Source organism: Copadichromis virginalis, linkage group LG14 (genome assembly GCF_057382275.1).
Source record: "Copadichromis virginalis isolate Kocher_CV1m ecotype Utaka linkage group LG14, C_Virginalis_male_GT1.1, whole genome shotgun sequence".
Lineage (NCBI taxonomy): Eukaryota > Metazoa > Chordata > Actinopteri > Cichliformes > Cichlidae > Copadichromis > Copadichromis virginalis.
The window spans coordinates 13,362,209-13,381,073 of NC_140631.1; the positions used below are offsets into that span (position 1 = coordinate 13,362,209).

Sequence of the window (18,865 nt, forward strand, 5' to 3'; positions counted from 1 at the left end):
TGTGCTACATTTTTTCTGTATGAAAAGTGCTTTATAAATAAAGCTTGATTGATTGATTTGTAGGGTTACTGAAGTTGGGCTAGCTGGTATATAATGATGTGCTACGTGACCGCTAGTAACACAGCTATGTTAGCACAATATAAACACGCTAACTTTTTTTCCACTCGATAAAAGTTAACGTGAGTGTTCTCGGTGGTCAGGAACAAATGTAATCGCATGGCAGGATGCTGTAAAAGGACCAAACCAAAAGGCTTTTAGTGGGGTTTTTTTCAATGCGCTGCGGTCATAGATAATGAGATAAAACATGCTAATGTGTGATGCTGCAGAACCACGTCATGTCGACTGAGTAGCTTTTGATTTGGCATTATTGCAGGCAAACCAGCATATGAAATGGATGTAACAAATCCAGACTGGGCACCAACACTGCACATGGGGCACGACGACAAACCTGTGTCAGACTCGGACCGGCACGCAAGGCGTATGCAACGGAAGCGAAAAAGAGCACCCATTGCAGGTAAACACCCCCCTCTGAAAACATACTAAATTGCTCTTATGGTACACTAATCCGCACATAACTTAAAGATGAATCACACACCTGTCATTGGAATATTGGTGTACATTAACCTTAAGTCTATGCACTATTTTTTATCTTACAGGCTTGATGATCGATGAAGGTCTGACAGAAGAACAACAACCATGTCATGGAGGCAGTGGACAGCAGTTGTGTTGGACAAGTGGAGGTTGACGTACCAGCTGCAAATGTGGACAGTGGTGATGGGAGTGACAGCGTCACGGAAGCTGAAGGGCAGACGAAGGACTGTGTGTGCAGTCAACAGGGCAGAGCAGAAATAAACCGGCTGTTGGAGGAGAACAGACTGCTTCGAGCACAGTTGCAAAAGACAGAGCTGAATGAAACTTTCTTAAAGGACGATACCGAAAAAGTAAGATATTACACTGGACTATATTGTTATGCAGTCTTAATGTCCCTCTTCAACACTGTCAAAGATTTCCTGCCAATACCGAAGAAACTGACAGGTTTCCAAATGCTCTTACTCACACTAATGCGTCTGAGACTTGATCTTCCAGTCCAGCATCTTTGTCATCTATTCCATGTGTCGCACAAAACACTGTCTTCTGTCTTCACCGATACCATTGATGTTTTGTATGCCCACTTAGGAGCACTGGTGCACTGGCCTGAGAGGCACTGTCTGCAGGCGACAATGCCTCCACAGTTTACTGAAACTTTTGGAAAACGAGTAGCAATCATTGTTGACTGTTTTGAGATTCGAACAGAAAGACCATCTAATTTAAAGGCACGCGCACAAACATACTCTCATTACAAGGGTACACAGACCATAAAATACCTCATCGGGATTACACCCCATGGAGCTATTTCTTTCATTTCCAGGGGATGGGGGGGTCGTGCATAGAGCAGGGCGATATGGCCAAAAATATTTATCACGATATATATTTGAAAATTTGCGATAACGATATAACCGACGATATAATTGATGCGAGACAAAATACAACTCCACAACATTACTAGCGCAAAAAGACAACCTTCCATTTATTTTCACCTAAACAAGAAGCTGGTTTTTATGTACATTAAAGCTTTATAAAAATGTAACAGTGCAAATGCAAATTCCTTGCTGAAAGTTTAACCAAAAGGCATTTCCAGTAGAAATGGGCTGACATATCCTGAGCATAACCATGTATAATATCCACTGAAGTTAAAAAGAGGTGCTTTGCAACATTAAACTGCAGTGTGCAGTACGCATTTTTCGGACCATAAGGTGCACGGGATTATAAGGCACATTAAGCGAAACAAAGCAGTCAGATAAATCAAACTTTATTAAACTCATTCTTCTTGCTTCCTCCACTTCTGTACCATTGATTCATTAATGTTGAATTCTCTGGCAGCTGCTCTATTCCCATGTTGTTGCAGTATATTAATGACTAACCTGGTATTGTGGATAGATTATCTCAGTTGTTCTCCTGACTGAAGTTTGGTCCGTTTACAGCATCCTGCCATGCGATTGCATTTGTCTCTAACCATGAAGAACCTTCACGTTAACTTTTATAAGTGGAAAAGTGTTAGTGTTCGTCCTCCAGCTTCACTGTTTATGTTATGCTAACATAGCTGTGTCGCTAGCGATCACGTAGCACATCATTATATACCAGCTAGCCCAACTTCAGTAACCCTACAAACGTCACTGCTGTTTAGTTTCCTGTCTTCATTTATGTTGGAAGTGATAGCAGAGCTGTACGTTTGATTTTTTTCAGAAATCTCTCAGTCAGAACATGCTAAATCATGCTTAGGTAACTAGCGAAACTAGCGAGCTAACTTCCGCTAGCTTCCTGCTAACTTCTAACTCCATTAAATGTAATAACTTTTTGTTTTCATGGAAGTTAAACTTTATAGTTACACCTGGTAAAGCAGCAATGCTGATCGTTTTACTAAAGATGAAAGAATTTAGACAGTTTTTAACTCTCAGTGATGCTGCAGTGTTGTTTGACCTGAAGCATACGGAGTTTAGGACCCAGATTACTCCCAGATTTAAGAGCATCTTAGTCCGACAAATACGACAATAACGACGACCGCTTGCATGTTCTGCAAAAAAATGTGCTTTGTCGTGTATCTGACAGACAAACACCAAACCAGTTCCACATCACGGAAGTTGCACCATTTTTACAAACCAATTCTGGTTCATCTGTTTCACTCAACAATCGGCCATGTGCGTATGAAAACAAAGGCACTGCGCATGCGCGTTTTACTCCCATTCTATCGCGATATTTCATTTTCCTATCGTTGCCTAACATTATACCGGTATTACCGTGAATGGTATAATATGGCCCAGCCCTAGTCGTGCATCAGATAAACACATCATAGAGAGATGTGGCATTCTTCAAAAGCTGTTACCAGGGGACGTAGTATTGGCTGACAGAGGCTTTGACATCAGAGATGCTGTAGGAATGATGTGTGCGGAGGTCAAGATTCCAGCTTTCACAAAAGGCTACTGTCAACTTGATGCAAGGGACGTTGAACAAACGAGAGCAATTGCCCACCTGAGAATTCATGTTGAGCGAGTAATAGGTAGTTTGCGCAACAAGTTCAAAATGTTACACACAGTCTGATTACTCTTATCATGTGAGGCTGAAGACACAACACTTCTTGATAAGATCGTTAAGGTTTGCTGTGTTTTTGTTAATATGTGCCCCAGTGTTGTTGTCAAACCAGGGCCAAATGACACTTGCTCCTGTTGAGTATTCTTAAAGCTGTTCTTTTGGATGTACTGTACATTGTAAATAGTTGTACTTTGTGTGAAGTTGTTTTAATAAAACAAAAAAGAATAGTATATTTGTTTGTTTTTCTTTATTATAGATCTATTCACATGTACACAGCAATCACATAAAAATGAAATGCAAACTATTTACATCGCACCACACAGCTGTCATCAATCTTTAACCACAACATGAAACATTACAGGCTATTTAGAGCAGCACGTTGTTTCGAGAAGTATTTCCCAACAAGTTCAGGAAGGCACATTTTACGAAAGAAGTCTTGTGCTTTCTTTAAGCGCGGTTTCCAGAAATCCACAGCAGGGAAGACGCGAGTCACAGCAAGGTCTCTCTGTGTCCACACAACGAGGCCACAGTGGCTGGCGCCCGTAACAAAGACTCAGCGTCTCTGTTGTGTAAACACGCCAGTGATTGGGGTAATGTGGGTGACTGTGTAGTGTAGTTGGTGTAATAGTTTTCGACTCCACACAGTCACTGCTTTGCTGTGCTTCTGCAGCGTATCCAGTAATGGTGACAAATCCTCCAGCGTTGCAATAGGAAGCTGCTCTTAAGCGCAGAAAGAATTGTTTCCAGGGATTTCTATTTGTATCCAGCTTGGCGTGCAGGATCCTTTGTGTAATCTATGCTTACATATGTATTTTACACACAGACAATGTGAAAAATACAACACATTGCTATGGATTGATGCTGAAAGTGCTAATTGCACTAAAAAATTTAGCTGAAAAAAATAACACCAACTAAATAGATAAGCATGTCTGTTAACAAAAACCCCCAAACGCTTTACCCAACTGGGGTTTTTCAACTACCTCACTGACAGAATGAGCCCAGGTATTGCCAGTGCCACTGATGGAAATGAGCCACAGCAGCTCTTCAGCACCTACAAATGAGACCTGCCCACACCAACAAGCAAGAAGGGAGACCAGGTGGCGAGCATCGCCACACTTTCCAATCCAATAAACTACCATTGCAGTTAGTAGTAAGTGGTTGATTAGTGCAGCAACAACAAAAACACACTGAATGTCATTTTAAAATACACAAAATGTTTTATTTTACATTCTATCGAAGTTCCTGCTGGAAAGTGCTGTACTGTACAAGATGCTTCCCTCACCGCAAACTCAGGTTTACTGCTGGATAAATTTTATTTCCACATTAGTCAACTCAACAACCAAGACAGAGCACAATAGAGACAATAAGGGGGTGGCTGTAGCTCAGGCGGTAGAGCAGGTCATCTGCTGATCGGAAGATTGGTGGTTCGATTCCTGGCTTCCCCCAGTCTGCATGCCAAATATCCTTGGGCAAGATATTAACCCCAAATTGCTCTCCGATGCATCCATCGGAGTATGAATGTGTGTGAATGTTACTTAGAAAGCACCTAGAACAATGTGCTTGTGCGAATGGGTGTGAATGGGTGAATGCACAAGTTGTGTAAAGCGCTTTGAGTGCTCAGAAGAGTAGAAAAGCGCTATATAAGAACCAGTCCATTTACCAATATGTGCACTGGTCTAATGATGTTTATGGCTCCCAAAGTATCGAGTATTGAGGTCTATTGCACTGTTGACTATTTACAAAAGTATTGCACAAAAGGTATTGCACAGTGAGGTGAAGAGGCACTACAGCTTAGTTGTTCCCCCCTCCTTTGTCCTCCTGTTTCCCCTCCCTCTCCCCTCCAGAGAGGAGTTAAACAGTCTGATGGCGTGTGGGACAAAGGAGTTTTTAAGTCTGTTAGTTCTTGTCTTGGGGAGAAGCAACCTGTCATTGAACAGACTCTTCTGGTTGTTAATGGCCGTGTGCAGAGGATGCCTGGCATTGTCCATAATGTCCATCAGTTTCTTTAGTGTCCTTTTCTCTGCCACTGTCACCAGGGTGTCCAGCTTCATGCCGACCACAGAGCTAGCCTTCCTGATCAGTTTTTCCAGCCTGGATGAGTCCTTCTTTGCTGTGCTGCTCCCCCAGCACACCACAGCATAGCACTTTAAGAATCTAAAAGATAACAAAATCTGATAGGTAAAAATAACATTTTGAACCAACTAGGTGGTTCCCAAAAATCTGGCGTGCTGTGAGTCCTTAAAAAAATTGAGGAAACCGGAAAAGTAGCAGGACTAAATAACTCTGTACAGCAGATGAACTGTATCTGGAAATCATGTCCTTAAGATGTAGAAAAATATAAAGAAAAGCAAAGACTTGAAGTACCTGAGAGATGCACTGGCCCTTTAATGGATCCATCTGCTGTTTGCTGAAGCCTCATCAGAAACGGTCTCAGTGGAAGGCTGTCAGGAAGCCATTTTTAGTGAAGAGAAACAGGGAGAAAAGGCTGAGGTATGGTAAATTACACGAGAACTGGACTATATCAGTGGCAACAGGTCTTACAGCATTATGAATTCATATTTGACATTTTTGGTTCAAATAATTGTTGATATGACTCCAACAGAGGGTGTTTACATCCATCTGTAAAACACGATGAAGGCTCTGCCAGTGGTGTTGGGAATCTTGAGAAAGCTGATGGAAATATGAACCAGATATTAAGATTTTCATTAATCATGCAGTCCCAGCTGAAAAGCATCTAGTTGGAAAAGGCATATTTTTATTCATTACGACAATGATCCCAAACACACGGTGAATGCAGTAAACGTATACCTAGATCAGTCATGGATTGGCCTCCCCAGAGCCCAGACCTCAACATTTATTAAAGCAGTGTGTTCCGGAAAGAGAGAGTCCAGGCTATGTTCGATAGTAAAGGTGGCCATACCAAATATTGACTTTCAAGTACATTTTTGCCTTATGTACTGTATTTCCATTTATGTTTGCACGTTTCAGTGAATTGCTCTGCCTATTTCCCATTTTCCCAGCAGAATATAACGAAATGAGGATGCCTCAAGACTTTTGCAATATTGTATCAGAAGGAGAAAAAAGGTGACAAATGTCCCAGTTCTTCGTGGTTAATCTTGTTAATGTTGCCTTCTGTTTTCTAATGGTTTCCTGCCAAAAACCCTAAAAAAGTGTTCTCCAACCTCGTGAATTGAAAACACTGGATTTGTTATAGAATAACTTCTAATTAGCTATTATTTCACAGAGGAAATAAGATAATCGATAAAAGAAAAAAAGACGTGAAAAGGAGACAATAAAAGAAGCCCCTTCCTTTCCCACATGTGCTAAACTTAGAGCCAAAGCCTCACCCTGCCGCTTTCCGCTTCATTAGAGCTGTTTAAACAAAACAAGTTTAAAATAGGGTTTCTATCTGAAACAGCACATGCAGTTAAAAGGCCAATGTGGAAAATAAATCCTTGTGATTATAGTTGAACAGGAAGCAGCACTTGCTCTGCCTTTCAGCCCCATTGAACAAGACGTCAGCAGCTCTATGGAGGTAGTTTAGTCTTTTTTACAAATTCAAAATTAAATATGCGAGCACTCAAAAATTAAGGTTCACTGAGAAATGTCCTCATTTTTTAAAAAGAAAGGCATATTCCTTGTTATTTAATACAACATTCAATTGATCAGAAATGTTAGAAATCATGGTAAATGGGCTCATCAATACAAAATCATGATTGTCTTTTTAATTGTATAACTTTGTAGACTACTTTTCCCAAACCATCACTCTAGTGCTCCACTGGCACCTCGTATTACTTAATGCAAGTAGTTTACAGGTGTTGTGTCGTGTCTTTCTACAGATGTAGAAAGGTCAGCTACTCAAGAGACCTTCCCCAAATCTCCCTCATCTTCATCTTCGTCAACGAGGCTCTGTCGGTGATCCTGCGCTCAGTCCACTCAGCTGTCAATCACACACTTGCTCAAGGAGGTCATCCTGGTGGACGACAACAGCGATGACGGTCAGTATAGATTAAATATTTTCTTCAGCTAATACCAAATAAGAAGAGTGGCTTTTTCGCCCTCTGATTAGAAGATGGTTTATAGTGAGTGAAACACAGAATTTCCATCTAAAATCCACTGAGTCATCAGCAGGATTTCTACTGAAAGCAACAAAATACACATCAAATTGTCATTCAGCATCCCAGAAATAATTATCTTATACAATAAGTGTCATGTAACCTGAATATAATTATATAATTAAGTTTTATATTATTATAAAACTGAAACTAGTGAATAACCTTTGCACTGTCCTCTTCCTGCTGTGACAAAACAAATTTCCCACGTGTGGGACTAATAAAGGTTATCTTATCTTATCTTATCTTATCTTATCTTATCTTATCTTATCTTATCTTATCTTATCTTATCTTAAAAAGGTGGCGCGGTCGTTGATGCTCAGGAAGCAGTAGACCCCCGTTGGTGTTGTTTAGAGTGAGTTGGAGCTTAAAACAGCACCGCAGGGAGCTGAGTGAGAACTTTTATGTCATCTCTCTATTTGCATGTGTGCTTCTGTATTTCTTTATTTATCAACTGTGTTGTTGTGGTGATGAATTTGTATGTTTTTTATGTTTGTTTTCAGCTTTTGATAGTGTAGCAGTGACAATAGTTGGCATACATTAGTGGTTATTTAGGATAGGATGAGCTAATAAGCCATCATGTCTTTGTATTTTGCTAGGAAAATGGGAAATAGATGCAGCAGTTTACTGAAACTTGCAAACATAAGATGCCAGATGCATCTCTCAGGTTGTGTGTCAGTTTTGTGTTATTTCTTAAGGACACAACTTTCAAATTCTGTTCGTCTGCTGTAGATGTTTTTATTTAAGCTGCCAGTTCTTTTGTCCTCTACTTGTTTAGTTTCTTGACATATGTCAAGTTTTTGGCTAATAGCTCTTTGGTAATCACCTTGCTGGTGTGTTATCGTTGTCATTTTTTGTGCAGGAAACAAATTGTGTATTTGTGACAAGCTGCTGGTAATGTGCCAGTAACGAATTTGTCCCTTGAGTTAGGTGCCTTTATTATGTGTGAATGATTCATAGGAACAAACAAATAAAGGACTGCACTGAAAATTATAATAAAATGATGTCCAAAGAAAAATTTGAAGGAGCTTCAGAAAGCCTGAAGAACGTGAAATAAATTACAGAATTAAAAGACAGTTCGGTTCCTTGGAAGCAAAATGTAAAGACAAAATGTTCACACATGGCTCTATGCAACTAAATAAGAGCTTTAGGATTGTCTGAAAGTATTTGTTTGGGTTTTTGCTCGTAATTATCTGCTCCACTCTATGTTCACCTGTTCCTTATTACCCGGCTGCTCTAAAGTGATTTCTGCCAATCTTTGTCAGCTCATCTGTGAGCTTGTTTCACTCATGCGCTCTGCAACAGTCCCTCATGTTATTCTCTGCTTCACAGGTTTTTTACTCATTTTCCACCCCTTGGGCTTTGTTCTCCCAATATCAGCTTTATTTAAATAAGCTTTCTTTATGGTGGTTTTGCTGATTTTCTGTATTCATTTGGAAAAGCTTACAAACCTAACACAAATAATTGGGGTATAACCCTCAATCTCATTGGGCCTGTTTGAGTGCACATATGTCAATGAACTTAAAAAGGGCTAGTATGTGCACTTTGCTAAAGAAATGCTTTGATTATATATATATACAGTGAGTATATTTTCATAGGTACAGTGGGGCAAAAAAGTATTTAGTCAACCACCGATTGTGCAAGTTCCCCCACCTAAAATGATGACAGAGGTCAGTAATTTGCACCAGAGGTACACTTCAACTGTGAGAGACAGAATGTGAAAAAAAAATCTTAGACTCAGACCCTGTGACAAGGTCTGTGAAAACCACGTTTTTATGCCTGAAATACTACAGTACTACACTCCCACCAGATGAGCTCATGCAGCCTGTCACGAACCGGGACATACAACCATGACAAAACAGGAGATGCACACACAATTTATTGTGTTATTAATTTAGATCAACTGTGCTAATATAGTATACCAAAATGAAAACAATAACTCAAATTTCAGATATTTGAGGTTGTGCTGAAAATAATGGTGCCAAATAAGGCAAGAAAAACATATTTTAAAGGTGAAATATAGAGGTAAAATCAAAAATAGTCAAGAACGGCCAATTATACCCTGGACCACAGAGGGTTAAATTAGAAAACGGTTTAAAAAAAAACATCCCCATTCTAAAATGTCATGTGACAATCTGATTCATGAAGAGTGATGATGTCACAAGGACATGTGATGATGTCACAAGGACATGTGATGATGTCACAAGCACATGCCTTTGAGCCTTTGAAGTTTTTCTATAAATAGGGGTCAGGAGCAGCAAGTTTTAGTCAGTTTGTTCGCAGCCTTCAAACGTTCGACCAGAGCTATATTTGAAAGTATTTGTAAACCTCTGTAACATCACGCTCCAAAGCCCTGTGACGTTTCTGTGTTCTGTGACGTTGTCCCAAAGAAAGACCTTTAAATGCGATAAATAGCCTAAACGTTTTCGTTTATGACTAGTTTACCGTGTTATGACTGTGAACAGGGGGGAAGTCGCGCAAGAGAAATGTCGACCAAAACAATTGCAAGTAAGCCAAAGTCAGTTCCTAAAAGTCAACCCGCAGGTGTTTCCACCACCATCAGACCCTCCACTTCTGTAAGACCTCCATTAAGAATAACTGATGCAAAGAAAACCGCTCGGGTGGGAAAAACTCAGAATGGAAGACCGGCAGCTGTGAAACAGCCCCCGAAGAGGGATATGAAAAAGAATGTGGACAGTAAACTGGTCAGCTTAATTACAAATGAAATTGTATACAGTGGAGCGACTGTGTCATTTGATGACATCGCAGGGCAGGATCTGGCAAAGCAAGCACTTCAAGAAATTGTCATCCTTCCTGCCTTAAGACCTGATCTCTTTACTGGTCTGAGAGCTCCTGCACGTGGCTTGCTTTTATTTGGCCCACCAGGAAATGGGAAGACCATGCTCGCCAAAGCAGTTGCTGCAGAGTCTAATGCAACATTCTTCAACATCAGTGCTGCTAGTTTGACCTCCAAATATGTGGGAGAAGGCGAGAAGCTCGTACGAGCACTCTTTGCAGTTGCAAGAGAGAGACAGCCCTCAGTAATCTTCATCGATGAAGTGGACGGCTTGCTCTGTCAAAGGAGGGAGGGGGAGCACGACGCCTCTCGCCGTTTAAAAACTGAGTTCCTCATTGAGTTTGACGGGTTGCAGTCAGGAAAGGATGACAGAGTACTTGTAATGGGAGCAACGAACAGGCCCCAGGAGCTCGATGAAGCAATATTAAGGCGCTTTGCAAAAAGAGTATATGTGACCTTACCCGATGAGAAGACAAGATTTACGCTGCTGAAAAATCTTTTGGGAACGCACGGGAGTCCACTGAGCCAAGACGAACTGTCCTGTCTTGCAAAAGTGACTGAAGGATATTCAGGGAGCGATTTGACAGCATTAGCCAAAGATGCTGCACTTGGCCCAATAAGAGAGTTGGCACCAGAACAAGTCCGTGTTATAGCTGCTGCTGAGGTGCGCAACATTAAGATAAAAGACTTTGAGGATTCTCTGAAGCAAATCAAACCAACTGTTAGTCCAGCAACTCTTAACATGTACACCAAATAGAACAAAGATTTTGGTGGTCCTTCTTCAATAAATCCAAATCCAGTCAGGCTGGATGAAACAGAGTGCAAAAATAAAGAGCTTCTTCAAGAGAAAGAGCAACAGGAAAAAGAAAAAAAACGTATTCTCCAGGACTTGGAGAGAAGAAATCTACAACTGAACAAATTAATACAATGAAGGACAGAACACCTGAACTGGAAGGAGAAGTATTGGAAAAACGATGTTCAAAGATGCAGCGTAGGATCAATGAAATGGCGAAAAAACACTCAGAGGTCATTAATGAGATGTTGTTGAACTCAGACAACTTGAAGTGTGAAAACGCTGAAATGCTTGCACAAAAGCAGCAACAAGAGAAAATAAATGAAGACCTGCAGCGTAAGCTTCAAGAAATCACAAGAAGAAATGAGCAGTTAGAAAAGATGCACAAGGAAAAACAACAGCAAAATACAGACAAGTGCAATCTATTAAAAGAAATGGAGCAAAGATGCCAGAAACTTGAGAAGGAAGTTGAAGAAACAACCGATCAGTTGAGAACCCTCATCCTAGAGAAAAAAGTGGTCGTGGAAAAGCTCATGGAAAAGAAGAAAAAACGTTTCCGCTTCTTCTGGAGGAGGGACACTCCTGCTTTTTCTACTCTTTCTATTTTTTCTACTGCTGACGTCACCTCGTCTCCCTCCACCTCTGTTCCATCTTAATTTTCACCTCTCCTCTCCCCTTCTCTCCTAACACTTCTTCCCTCTCTCCTTCATCTTTTTTCACCCCAACCAGTCCCGGCAGTTGACTGCCCCTCGTGAGCCTGGTTCTGCCGGAAGTTTCTGCCCGTTTAAAGGCAGTTTTTCTTCCCCACTGTCGCCTAGTGCTTGCTCAGAGGGGATTGTTGGGGTTTTCTCTTTTCTTTTTTTTTCCCTTCTTATTACCATTTTCCTTTATTTACCGATTTGTTTTGTTTACTTTTCTTTTACGTTGTTTCTTTATTTACTTGTTTAACTTTTTTTCAACTTATGTAATAAACTAATAAACCAATTGAATTTGTCCTCTGCGTATTTTACATCTAATCTTTAAAGAATATTTCCAAAACATTTTCAAACATCACGATCTGTCTTTTGTTTGCTTGTTAAAACCCCGTAAATGGTGAAGTAAAAACCCTGTGATATGGTTTAAAACATCAAAATAGACTAAACAACTAGTCTAAAACTAAGAGACACAGGATAAAGTTGGTGTGAAGGTTTCAGTCTGTGAATGAATCTAAGCACCATCACCTTAACTTTAAATTCATCTCTGTTACCCTCTTTGTGACTGAACTCTGACCGTGAGCACCACAGCCACTGCGCACCAGTCACACGCACTTTAAATCCATCACAGTAAACCAGTTAGTTTACCTCAGTTTGTTTTGCAGCACATTTCACAACATGCAAAAGCATAATGTGCCATGTATAGACTCAAAATCTGATTTAAAAACATGAGGACTGACCTGTAAGCTTTACATTTACAGTTTATCACATACCACTGAGCAGTTCTTACCTGTAATTCTAAGCCCTCTTCTTCCTTTTCTGGTTTAAAACATCAAATTAGACTAAACAACTAGTCTAAAACCAAGAGACACTTAAATATTAAGTTAAACCTCTGGGGTTGCCGGACGCGCCGGCGCGTCAAAATCACATGACCAATTTAAGACGACACAGCTACAAGATGCAGCGATTCAGAGGCTGTATCCCAATTCAGGGTCTGCAGCCTTAAAGGCCGCATTTTAAGGCCGATTACGTCACCATGCCAGTCTCCTATTGCCAGAGGCTGAAGTGTGTGTGCAGTCACCAGGTGATAATCTGATATCGTCTACTTCCCCACTGATGTTAAGTAATATGAAAAAAATAATGAATCCCACCTTAGGCCGAATGTGTGACTCTCTTCGTAGTGGAAGAGAGAATGAATCTTCCCATCCGAATTCACGGCAATCAGTCTGTCAATCAAATCCTGTGGAGTAAAATGAGAGGCTTTGAACAAGAATGCACCGGATAGGGTGCAAAACGAAAACTGTGTGGAAATTTACAATGGGTAAGGTGGAGAACGTATATCAGTCTCAGTGTGAGAGGGTTTATTTGAATGCGTTTGAAGTAAAACAAATGGGTGGGTGGTGTTTGGAGGCCAAATAAAAAGTGCAAACATGCCCTCAGATGGATGACAAAAAAAAACTGCAGTGTGTGGAAAAGAAGAAGAAGAAAAACACTTACAGGTATGGAGGTTGGCATCTCCCTCAGGGTGTATTCGCTTTTGTTGGCCAAAGACTGTCGGCCCAGCAGTTGCCACACCGACTGGGAAGAGGAGAGGAGGTTGACCAAGTACAGGAAGGACTGAAGAGGAAAGTAAATACAGCAGCTGTTAGAGAGAAAAAATGTATTTGCTTTTAAAGACCATTGTGAATGCATTTGTGCACGTCATGGATTGATCAAATCCTAACACATAATAATAATATAACACTATTCAACTACAAACACTACCGATAATATGACAAATAATATCTGTAGTATTCAAAGCAAAACAAAATGTAAAAAGAATTTATGATTGCAAAGATAAAACATGGTTTACCACACTCTCAAAACTGAATAAGACATATATTCTGAGCAGAGTGGTTGAGCAGAAACCTATTGCAGCCTGAAGAATATTAAACTACAGGAAAGCTCCCTGCATTTTTCACTGGGTCTGGTAGAACAGGGAAAATATATCATCAAAAGCATCAAAGGAAAAAAAGAGAGACACTTGCACAAACGAGCTACAACTTAGATTATATTAAACAGCTTCAAAGAAACGTAAAGAAAAAAACAAGATACGATGGATTTTTTTTTCTAAAATAGAAATATCTATACTTTCATGTGTCTTCTGATGTTTCTGTGCATGTGTGAACTTATCTTCATATGTACTACCAAACCTCCTACTGTACTTAGCACAGATTAAAGCAAAGACTCGAGTTAATTCACCAAAGTGCTGGTGTGTGTATATTTAGTTTTCCTTTGACCTCAGCATATATGTATAACCCACTGATAAGGCAGACTTTAAAGTCGCCTGTGGCAGGACACAGTTTACACATCACTGGCTGTCCGTATTCACTTGGCTAGTCTCTCTGAGAGAGATGACTTGGCTGCTGTCAGAGGCCAAGCATCAGACACACACAGACAGGCTCACGCTGGAGCTTGTTGAAGCTTTCCTGAGAGAAATTCTGCCAAAAACATAACTAAAAATGCAGTCTTATGAAAGTAAGGCTTATTTGCCCAGACACCCATAAACCAATCAGCAAAAAGCCTTTCTTGTTAACAAAATCACTATTGCCAGTTTCTTAAATATGAATATTCACAAGTGAATTTTCTACATGGCTGCTGGTATCACAGCAACACATGGACCACTATTCTGAGTCCTGGGTTAATAATAATTGGAATCAATTTAATTTTAATCAATTTAAACACCTTTGTAACCAGTGAGCTAAAAACATGATGGAAAAGCAAAACTTCTAAGAGATCTGTGTCTGTACTATTATGTAGATATCTAAAAATTGGGGCATTGTGGGCTCCAGGAAGTTTCTCCTTCTCCCTCTCTCTCTCACACACACACGCACGCACATACATACAATACCTTAATGCAACTCCTATCTGTGGGGTCAATGGGAGTTGGTTTGGGACGGACCACTCTGATGTCGTCACTGCTGCACTCAAGAACAGACCATAGCTCTAGTACCAGGGCCCGAATAAAGCCTGAGACAGAACACGGAGAAATTTGTTGTACCAAACATTTATTTGAAATAGCAGCAACTAAAATTATTAACAGTGCTTTAATAAATAAACGACTGACTTTGTTATTGTGTGCAATCCTTTAAAGAAATCTGTCTTTGCATTGCTGGCACCGTTTTGATTGGAGGATTTGAATCTCAGGAAGGAAGGAATTTATAATGCCACTCCCTTTGATCCCATTTAATCTCTTCCCTGTTGCACTTTGGCCTGTCAGTAACTACATTTGAATTTTGCAGCTCAAGCTTGCACATAAAGGCTGGATAAAAACGTTAATGCAATCAAAATGTACGCAGCCCTCGCTGGAAAACTGGGGATACAGTACAGTACATAAATGATGAAGCAAAGACAAAACATTAGTGTCATGGAAGAAGAAATAGTCAGTGCATCACGGGAAGCTCCCAGCAATAAAACCTGCATTTGTATTGACACATAAACCTTAATTTGTGAGCAATTTTCAGTGTATTTCAGTTAAATTAACGAGACAAATATAACAAAAGGGATTTTATACTTAGAAGAAGAATATGAAATTGAAATATTAAACTAAGAAAACTATAAATACTGCAGTTCTAGAGTTACAGATATACAATTAAGCTTTGCATATCAGTGCTGTATAACCCAGGGAATGTACTTTTTTTTTTTTTATAATTGAATAGTAATGGAAATCATGAACTGTTTTTCAGAGGTCATAGATCAAATGAGCAGTAGAGTTTTTCTCACAGAATGGTTCTTTCACATAGAAAGCAGTGTGTGCTGCAGGTTTAGCAAATGGCCCATCATTTGTATCTCCAGTGTCTGTTGAAGTGTACAGTATCTGTGTGTGTGCATGACCGTCGGTGCTCTCTGCTCACTCGGGTTCAGAGGTACAGGGAGGAGGCTCAGCAGGAGTAGAGGCAGCTGCTTCATCACAAACATGCCAGGTGCAGGCGGTAAAGGCCCTTTCTGTTTCCTCTCAACCCTCCTGCCAAAGCCATAGAACTCTGCCGAGGTGAACCAGACAACACAATATAGACATTTTTCCCTGTTCCTACATGGAAACACAAGATCAAACGGGCATTTTTTTTTGGCATAAATATGTATATCATATCGGACTCAGTTTGTTCCTGTTATTGTTTTTGCACTGTACTTGTCATCCATTCCAGTGAAACGATGCAGAAGGTTGTAGGTTGTGCAATAGTGCCATCTAGAGGTGAAGTAACATCACACTGCCTGTGCTCTTGTCTCGTCACGGTGTTTGCGTGTTTCTCCCTCTCTGCACACTCAGCGTTATATTCACAATATGTGGAAAATATATTGATATTGAATGTTCAAATATGAGGATATGTATAATGTATAGGTTGACTTTGCTCTACCTACACTTCTGGCAGAGCAGCAGTTGCAATGCGAACACATAATTAAACGGTGTATTTATAGGAACAGATTTCTTGCCTATGGCAGACAAAGTGATTTTAAACGTGTAAAAGGTTTCATTCACAGATGATTTATTACTATCACACCCTGGAGACTTTATAAAGAGCACTGCTGCAAAAGCAGCCTAAACAAACTTGTACAGTAGGTCACGCTGGTTTAGTTTTTCATCAAAATGCTTTTTTTCTTTTACTATTATTTTTGAAAACGTTACAGCACTGGTGGACATTTCCTACCAAATAAGAACTAGACACTACTGTTATGTAGTGGTTAATTGGAAAACTGTTTTATCACGAATTTCTTATTTAGAAATAATTAAAATTTTATTTGATGTTTTTTTTTTTTTTGGATGGATACTGTTATTGCAGTGATGCTGTAATTAAACTGTCTTCACCCCAGTAGAATAATTGCATGACTCCATCACTGAAGTGGAGGGTTTGTTTTGGAGGGGAAACGCACAGTGTCTCTTTAGTAGCATGGTGGTTGGATCCCACATTTGTTTCTTATGTAACATTGTAAATAGCTGCTAAGACAGCATATCTATTGGACAAGCACATATTATACATACTTTGCACGTGCAATATTTAAACATGTAGGCTAGAGAATGACTTTCAGTTGTATTATTTATTAGACGAATACTAATTATCACTGTAAATATGAAAATCTGTACAAAACATCAAAGCATTAAGAATACTTGCAATAAAAAGAAATTTTCTAAATGGTGCTGTTTGTCTTATTATGCAGTAGACTTGAGATCTCAGTAGTTATTAGTTCAAGATCAGGACACAGTGTTTAAGGGATTGTACATTTCAAAATATAATTTACTTTGAAGCGATCTGATCCTATGCCATGACATTTAAAACATTAACATAATGCTCACTTAAATTGAAAAAAAATCTCTCACTTTGTGATTTTTAAAAAAGCAAATAGAATGCATTTATCAAACACTTTTAGTTGATGTTTGTTATGGAGTAGTGGCAGAAATCTTTAGCCATTCCTCGTTGCCTCAGGAGCAATGATTTTATTGAACATGTGCAAACATAAATGGAAATATACGTAAAATAGAGTTTATAACAATATAACAAGCTTGAAAGTCAATATTTGGCATTGTAACTGTTATTCTTCAGTTCTAGTTTTCTTGTCATTTCCACAGGAACAGTTTTCCAGGCTTCTTGAAGGATATTCAGAGCACGTCTTTGGGTGTTGTCCGCCTTTTGTTCCGTTCTCGTGTCACAATGATCCCACACTGCTTCAGTAATATTGAGGTCTGGGCTCTGGGGAGGCCAAGCCATGACTGATGCTGTTCTATTGTATGTTTTTCTATCCAGGTATGCTTTTACTGTACTGACAGTATTTTGGGGATCATTGCTATCCTGAAAAATGATGCATTTGCCAATCACATGCTTTCCCAATGGCATTACATTGTGGATTAAAATCCATTGTTACTTTTCTATATTCAAGATTCCATCAATCAAGAGTTTCCCATCCTTAAGAATAGCTTCTTCTTCTTCTAACAATTTCTGACAAGGGTTCAGCAAACGGTAGATGAATCAGCTGAAGGGCTAGATGCACCTTTCAGGTCCTGTGTTGGGTCTTAACTCGATTTTCCCCTCTTATTTCTTAAGGACATGACTTTCAGATATTGTTAATTTGCTGTAGAGGGTGTGTGTGGTTGAAAGGCAAGGCCTGAAGAGGAAATGAGGGTTAGGTGAGAGGAATGGTGGAAACATTGGGGTAAAACTTGGATTCACTTATTATTAATTATTAAACACTTATTATTAATGGAGCAGTAACACTGAGAAAAAAATCATCAAACTTTTACTCCTACTGACAAAATTAATCAAAAGCATTTTTAATTATGAACATTAAAAGTACTATTGAATGGGAAAAATCACATCTATCTGGATTTCTTTGCTTGTTGATTTCCAAACTAATATAAGTATTTTTCTGTACCTTTGCACTGATTTTCCCCTTTAACTGAATTTATCCTGCCAATGCTTTTTTGCATGTGCCCTTTGCTGCTAGAAATCAGATCATCTTTTTCATATAAATCTATGTACAAAAAAATACATAGATAGCTTTTAAAGCTGGAATCGGTCTTTGACTTTGCCTTTATTCTTCATTGCTGTATTACCTTTCCTCCTTCTGACCTTACTCTTTATGGCCACTTTTAGCATAAATATAGCATCTGGTTTAGCAAACCTTATAAAGGGAAAATCGATCTGAGGAATGGGAACAAAGCAAAAGTCATCATGAACGTGTCAGTTGAGGCTGTTAATCAGTGGGATACTGCAGGTCACCCTGCTTAAAAGCTGTCCCAATCCCTCTTTACGTGAAGCCTTTGCTTTTATTATATACTTCATATAACATATCATATTTATTTCTAACCACCATGACACCACAAGAGGGAAGCATTAGGCACTGAGATGGTGAAACTGCAACTGATAAAAATGCAGTTCATACATATAATGCAGCAAGCTAATCGATCTGTTGAAATTCACAAACACTTCTGCAGAGTAGATACATTCATTTCATTTTGTAGAATAAAAATATAATTTCCTGCCTTGTTTAGTATCACTATAATAGAAGGACACCGGCGCTAACAGTAAAAGTAAAAGTAAAAGCTATTGATACCAATTATTTTTATACTATATCCTCACTTCACAGTGAGAACCAAAATCTGTTTCTTCTTTCTTTTGTACTAAACATGTTCTCACACTCTGGAGCCATTTTGGTGCAAAGTCAGCAAATTTTATAATTTATAAATTTTTCAATTTTATATTTTATATTCCCCTTGCCATAAGAGCTGGGTAACACCCAAATTTCTCATCTGTGCAGTATTAAAGGTTTATCCTATTCTATTCTAAAACTTTAAAACTGTTTTTATTCTAGTATA

At 39.3% G+C, this 18,865-nt stretch overlaps 1 protein-coding gene and 1 pseudogene across 1 annotated transcript; both read left to right on the forward strand.

Moving 5' to 3' along the window:
• Positions 1-3,356, forward strand: LOC146693581 (uncharacterized). Its single transcript, XM_085478630.1, has 2 exons — positions 1-514; positions 657-3,356. Exon 2 carries the CDS (start codon positions 702-704, stop codon positions 1,428-1,430), a length of 729 nt encoding a protein of 242 aa, XP_085334756.1. The 5' UTR covers positions 1-514; positions 657-701; the 3' UTR covers positions 1,431-3,356.
• Positions 3,357-9,462: 6,106 nt separating this feature from the next.
• On the forward strand, positions 9,463-11,630 carry LOC146693582 (spastin pseudogene; annotated as a pseudogene).
• Positions 11,631-18,865: the final 7,235 nt, after the last annotated feature.